Source organism: Benincasa hispida, chromosome 3 (genome assembly GCF_009727055.1).
Source record: "Benincasa hispida cultivar B227 chromosome 3, ASM972705v1, whole genome shotgun sequence".
NCBI lineage: Eukaryota > Viridiplantae > Streptophyta > Magnoliopsida > Cucurbitales > Cucurbitaceae > Benincasa > Benincasa hispida.
In genome coordinates, this window is record NC_052351.1 from 36,372,153 (window position 1) to 36,379,516 (window position 7,364).

At 38.9% G+C, this 7,364-nt stretch overlaps 2 protein-coding genes across 2 annotated transcripts; one reads left to right on the top strand and one right to left on the bottom strand.

Annotated features, from left to right (window-relative positions):
• The first annotated feature begins 1,157 nt into the window (after nucleotides 1-1,157).
• On the top strand, nucleotides 1,158-1,730 carry LOC120073554. Its single transcript, XM_039026385.1, has one exon. The coding sequence runs from the start codon at nucleotides 1,158-1,160 to the stop codon at nucleotides 1,728-1,730; it is 573 nt and encodes a 190-aa protein (XP_038882313.1).
• Nucleotides 1,731-4,965: 3,235 nt separating this feature from the next.
• Nucleotides 4,966-6,989, bottom strand: LOC120073555. Its single transcript, XM_039026386.1, has 4 exons — nucleotides 6,654-6,989; nucleotides 5,875-6,576; nucleotides 5,633-5,779; nucleotides 4,966-5,550 (listed from the first exon to the last, which is right to left on the bottom strand). The coding sequence occupies exons 1-4, from the start codon at nucleotides 6,987-6,989 to the stop codon at nucleotides 4,966-4,968; spliced, it is 1,770 nt and encodes a 589-aa protein (XP_038882314.1).
• Between the last annotated feature and the right edge of the window lie 375 nt (nucleotides 6,990-7,364).

Here is a 7,364-nt window from a genome sequence, read left to right on the forward strand (position 1 = left end):
AGTTGGGCCTTATCGATATTTACGCTCCAACTTGAGGGGGAGTGTCGAAAAACAGCTTGTAAACCTAGGGGTATTTTAGTAATCATATGTACCTTAGGGCTTCCCACTAATCTAGAATTAATAATAAAAATCAGTTTCTATCGTGGTTTTTCTCCTTGTACCAGGGTTTCCACATAACTGTGTTGTTATTCTCTTCTCTAGTCTTTTATTTTTAACAAAGAGAACTAAAACGAAGACACGAATTAAATATTTATTTGTTGTATCTAAAGAAATTAATAAAATTACGTCACATTAAATTGTATCTTATCATAAAGTCTTCCTTAACCGAAAGTAATATTCGTAAAGAAAAAAATGAAATTGGGAATATTTTCCAACTAAGAAACCCAACTTATTTTATTAAGAAATCTTAGCACTTCCCCTTTACTCAACCTCCACAAAAAGGACTATTTCCCTTTTCCCTAAATTATAATGGTGATTACGATGAGGGAAAATTGTATGGATGACTCAATTTTAGGGTCCAAAATGTCAAATGACCCATTTTTAAAAAATAATGTCAATTGACCCTCTGCTTACGTCATCACGGGAATAGATTACAAAAATGCACCTCTAGTCTATAGCGCTCAACTCAAATTCAACGATCGTCCCCCTCCGCTCAAAATTAAGGAAAACAAATTGTTGTACGTGCAAGTGTCGTTCATCTCGCTCTGCAAAACCATCACTGTCGTAATCGAAGTTCTCTACTGCCGTAATCGAAGTTCTCTACTGGGTTATTGAATTTAATTTTTGTCTTCCATATTGTGTAGCATTTATTTAGGTTGATATTGTTTGATCGGTCTTTTATTTTAGGTTTCGATGTGTTCTGCATTGGTTGAGGACAAAGGTAGTTAGATGACAAGTTAGTGGACGAGTTTTGCGAGAACGAGATGTGCTAGAGCGATTCGAGGGAAAGCGAGATGTGCTAGAGCGATTCGAGTGAAAGCGAGATGTGCTAGAATGATTTGAGTGAAAGAGAGATGTGCTAGAGCGAGATGAGCAAGATTAGCAAGAGATAGCGAGATTAGCGAGACTTTTACAGTATATTTTGTTAGTGATTTTTTAGTATGAACCTGTTAACTGATAAATTGAATGTTCATTGAATAATGCAGGAGTAATTTAAGATGTTGAAATCTTTGAAAATTTGTGAAGTTGATAGGTTTCTCGGGCAAGTAACTTGCCTGGCCAATGTTGCCAATGCCAACAAGATTGTAAAGCAGAAGCTCACCAAAAGGCAATTAAAGATGTTCAAGAGAACAGTTTTTGGTCGATTCCTAGATATTGAACTTGTATTCAATAGCCCTCTAATCCACCATATGTTATTGAGGGAAGTGTGGAACTTAGGAATGGACTCAATCAGTTTCTTTGTTAGAGGAAAGGTCGTCATATTTTCGAAGGACGAATTTTTATTGATCACTGGTTTGTGGCGGTCTTCTACGCGAGTTGGACGGAGTGAGGAGTCCTCACACGAACTTTTTATCAAGTACTTTGGTAGTCAGTTGGCCTCAGACGCATTCCACTTGCATTTGCTTGAAGAAGAATACAAAGAATTGGTATTTGAAAATGATGAGGATGTAGTGAAAATTACCCTATATTACACAGAGGTTGCAATGATGGGTAAAAACAAGCAAAAGAATGTTGTGGATCATACCCTATTTGATGATGTTGAAGACATAAAACTACTACAACTCTCTTGATTGGGGTACAATCATTTGGCAAAGGACACTCGACTCCCTGAAGACCGCACTTAAAGATAAGTTTAGTCTATACAAGGAGAAAGTAAGGGGAAATAAAAATTATGTTGTGAAGTACTCGCTCCATGGATTTCCCCAAGCATTCCAGGTAGATGTTCCTTAACCTAACTTTATCTTTGGTTTGACATTAACATAATTATAAATTTGAGTTGTTTGGATTTAGATGTGGGCGTACGAGATCCTTTCGTCAATAGCAGGAAACATTGCCACTCGAAAGAGCAAGGTAGCAATTCCTCGTATATTACGGTGGTCATGCTTCCACTCGGTGTCATTCAAAACACTCGAGAGAGACATTTTTTAGTCTGAAAATGTAAGTGTAATCTATGTAGCCACAGTATGTTTATTCGGTAGTTAAATGTACACTAACCATCTTACTGGGTTCCTTAATACAGACAAAAGTCAAAGAGGGTCTTATCATGTCCAAGGCTGAGAAGGAGTTTCGGGACGCCCCAATTGATAGACAGACGGTAAGACAAGCACACTCCAACACCGAGAGTTCAGGGAGCTCTAGTATTCTACATAGTGACGGTGGTTCAGATAATAATGGTTCAAAAGGTGGGGAAGGTGAACAAGAGGGTAATTCAAAAGGTGAAGCGAGGGATGAAGAATCTGATGGGGACTAAAACATCCACCAGCCTACTTACACTCCCAGTGAGGATATGTTTCATAATGTGCTGGTGGTTGGTGACGTACATCCTGAGTTTGAGGAGGAGTGTTCTGTCCCAGAGGATTCAGGCCGCAAGGAGGGAGCCAATTTTGAACCTGATGTATATGCCTACCTGCGGAGCATCGACATCTCAAATTGAGCTTGGATGCCCGTGTATCGAACCTAGAGACGAACGTGAGAGACATGAAAGGCCAATTGTCAACTATTTTGTCTCTATTACAGTCGATGAAAGGTTCCACGATGCCGACGAGGTCTCCTACTCCACAGGATGCCACTATGTCCCCCATCCCGATTGTACGTAGGTCACCTATCCCACCTGTACATAGGTCACTTACCCCACCTCCACCTCCACCTAGGTCACCTACACCATCTCCACCTAAGTCACCTACCCCACCTCCACCTAAGTCACCTACTGCACCTCCACCGATCTCACCTCCACCACCACCTGTACAGCTCGATATCACGACCTCCTCTAACATCCTACATCTCAATTCACGGGTATGATCATTATGTGATTCAAAAATTTCTTTCTTCATATTTGTTATTCAGCATGTTCAGCATTTTGTTATATTTTTGTAGGTTATGGTCGAGAGTAGAAAAACAACGCGTAAGAGGAAGGTCGTTGATAAGTACACACCTCCCATTGAACTAGAGAAGAAAATAATAAAAGAGAAGGAAGTTAGGGTTCAACTTCCTTTGGATCGTCCAAATATTATGTACCCTCTCCCTGGGGTAACTACGATACAGTTTAAAGTACAGATCCCATACTCCTTGAAGCATGAGGTTCCAGCGGCTACATTGAAGGAAATGATGAAATGGATTGTCGATGAGAACACGGACAACGAGGTTCGAGAAAATGCAGTTCAACCATTATCCAAAATCTTTTTCCAGGAGTTGATTGAACCAAGTTCATGGGTTGAGTGTGACGTAAGTTTACAATCCTTGTCCTTTTTACCAAGTACATACAGTTATAAACCCTCTCCTAACGTATATCTTGTTCTGGATGCAGATCCTAAATATCATTTTTGAGCTCATGAAAGAAAAATTCTATAGGCGACCAGACATGTGTATGGCTCACTTCACCATCCTGCCAATTGGAATAACGGTAACCATTTACTGCACTTTTGAATAGGAATATGTTGGTTGACTATTATGTGTTTTAATATCCTTTTCGTTGTGAAGAGTCATCTAAATTCTCAAGATGGGGTTTACAAACATATCAAGAATAAGTCGACCTTGTAAGCTGCCGTAGCATGGGAGGATGAGACGTTACCGAATTATGTCATGGGTAAATTTGATGTCAAGTGGTCAGATGTAGACTTCATATACACGACAACAAACATTGATCAGCATTAGATGTTGGTAGCATTTGATCTGAATAGAGGCCGATTGTTTGTATTTGATTCACTGCCTTTCATGACATCGAAGAAGAAGCTGGAGTCTTTCCTTGAACCGTTGACTTACACCCTACCTTCGCTTCTTCACTACTATGGCCTAAAATGTTCGAAGTCGGACATCGAAATGTCTCAATCGAAGATAGCACGACCTACCTTTACGAATACATAGCACAGGTCGTTAGATTGTGGAATTTTTGTTGTAAAATTCTTAAAACATTTAGTGATTGGTAGTGACCCAGCTGTAACAACTCAGGATAAGATGACTGACTATAGAATGCAATTGGCATGTCAATTGTGGATGAACACTCCATATTATTGACGTACATGTATATTATGTATATTATTGATATAATTTAGCTTTTACTACTATGTTATTTAAATTTTTAGTGTAGAACTACCATGAATACAGAAGATTCATTCATGAATAGCGAACAAGTTAAATTAAACTTAGATAAGCGAGACATCTGAAGGGATTCATTAAGCTAACAAGTTAAATTAAATTATAAGTGCAGAATTTAATTTAAGTTTAATTTAAGTAATCAAACTTTAAAAGGGATTAAATTAATTTAAATTAAACTTATAAAACGGATTAAATTGTTAGTGTAGAACTACCATAAATATAGAAGAAGATTCATTCATGAATAGCCAACAAGTTAATTAAACTTAGATAAGCAAGACATCTGAAGGGATTCATTAATTACACTTATAAAAGGGATTCATTGCCAACAAGTTAAATTAAAAGCGAGATGACCGACAGCGAGATGTGCTAGAGCGAGATAAGCGACAACGAGATAAACGAAAGTGAGATGAGCGAGAGCGGGAAGTTTCCATAATGGTTCAAGAATAGCTAAACTCTAGTAATCAAACTTATAAAGCGAGATATCTGAAGAGATTCATGAATAGACAAACTCTAGTAATCAAACTCATATGCGAGACATTAGAAGTTTCCAGAATGACAAGTGGCTCATAAAAAATTATAGTTTTGAGGATTAAAGTGGCACATAAAATGTTACAGTTACATAGACAAGTGGCATTTAGATAATTACAAAGACAAGTGGCACATAGACAACTACAATCGATCGACATTTGAATCATTTTTATTAGAGTCAATGGGTCACCCGGTCGTTAGCGGTTCACTGCAGTTTTGCCGATTATGCCCGTAGTTCCTACACCTACCACATTTTATTTGTCTGCATTGTTCTCCACTTGATGGTATTCTTTGCAATCTTCGCCGCCCGACCTGTACCACTCTTCTAGGAGGTGCAATATACTTTTCCACATATTCTGGAGGTCTCTTCCATTTAGATATGTGACCGAGTGGATTTACAGGCTCTGCATAAGCAGCCATGAGGGAGTCAACACTATAGAATAGACTGCAGAAACCATGGATGGGGATGTTTCTTTCTTGCGCAGCCACAATTGCATGCAAACATGGCATACCGAGTGAGTCAAATTCCTTGCATGTACATTCCTTCGTATGGAGGTTCACAATACCGTCCAATCGATTGTCCCGCACATGGATCCTATAACAATCAATCGGCTCAACTCGATATCGTTTGCCTTTGTCACACTCAGTTGCTAATCGATTTTCACAGTAGTCCAAGTGTGACGTCGTTCGAGATGCCCAATAATTTCTCCGTTCATAAAACCATGACTGGATGAGGCCTCGAACATGTTCCAACAAGCACATTATGGGCAGCTGTCGATATTCTTAGGTCAATGAATTGAACACTCTGCACTATTGGACGTATGTTATTGTATCTTCGTTCTGTTTGGTAAACATGCGCCCACCTTTCAAGACCAATATCCTCCAAATATCTCGATACTGCACCATTTTGAAGAGTACGTAGTTGGTCCCAGTGTGCTTGGAACTCTGACATGCGAAATGCCCTAGCTGCATCCTTGAACATCCCAACAATCGTGTTGTTCTTGAAGTTCGAAAGAATATTATTTTCTAGTGGTAGGTGTACAATCCATGAAATGATGTGGGAAAAACTTCACAAATGGAATTGCCAATAGATACCACTCGATCGGACACAAACACCAAGTTAGGGGGCTCTTTAATGGCACACTTCAAGTTCGACATAAACCACTTCCAAACTCGATCAGTTTCATTGTCCACTATGGCATATGCTAGTGGGTAAACTTGGTTGTTATCATCCATGGAGACGCTGACCAACATGGTTCCTTTGTATTTTTCTTTTAGATGCGATCCATCAACAATTATCACCGGCCGACAACTTGAAAAACCTCTAATACAAGGTCCTAATGCCATAAACATGTACTTGAAATGGACATCATTTTCAAGTTCGATTTCAAACCTTGTACCTGGATTCTCCATCTTTAACGCTTCACCATATGCATGTAGAACAGTGTAAGATTCTTCTGAAGTACCCTTGGCGAGAGCATAAGCGGTTTCCCTTGCACGCCATGCCTTATCGTAACTTATATTTATGTCGTACTCTCTCCTCATATCCTCGACAATGTGACAAGATTTATAAACACGTTCTATGCCTGTAAACTTGTCTTTGATTAGTTCACCAACTACCGCAGTCGTTGCTTGTCTATGGTCATGATTTAAAATTCCAATAGAACATGTGTGCGACCACATATACTTCGTGATCTTAAATATGTCACACCTTGGAATTTTAATCGCACGAAGGCTCCACTTACAATTATCCTCTATACATTTAACAGTGAACAAAGACTTGATTGACTTCTTTACCTTATATTCAAAATTATTGTTTATGCACAGAATAGACAATCTCATTTTTAAATTACTCTTACTCAAAAAAATTTGACCAACTTCAACATCTGTCTCAGATGAAGAGGTGCCAAGCATATCAATTCCCCTCTACGATATGAAGACATGGAATTCAATCCTCCTGATCTCTCAGTAACAGCCATTGCAGGTCTATGCACCTCTGAAGGACTACAGTCCATAAAATTTAATCCTTCTGATCTCTCATTATCGACCACGAAAGGATCATGCTCTTCTGAAGGACCACAATCCATAAAATTCAAGCCTGCTGATCTTTCATTACCAGGCACAGGTCTGTTACATTGAGTTTCTCTTTCCAAGTCCGCTGCACAAATGTTGTCATTGTCTATTGATAATGTTGATGGTTGAGTGTCCATAGACAATGGGATATCACCCTCTTATCGATTAAGCTCATATGATGCCTCGTATTGTCTATCTACACCTATACGATCATCACTTATATTCATATTTTCGTCGTGGTATGATTTTAGTGTTACATATATCTGAATTGTAGAAAGATCGTGCCGACAAAGAACGAAGTCAACATCACCATCATTTCGTATGTAGTGTGGAGGGGCTTCAAAGTCAAGCTTATATTTAACTCTCATAACAACATCAAACTCTGAGCAACTTACATTTGCAATCCTGTAAACGTGAGCTTTAAGTTCTTCATACTTCAAGGTAATAGGCACAACGATTCCTGTTAGCTCGCCTCCAACATACAAATTTTGGTTCTCATCCCAATAACCTCC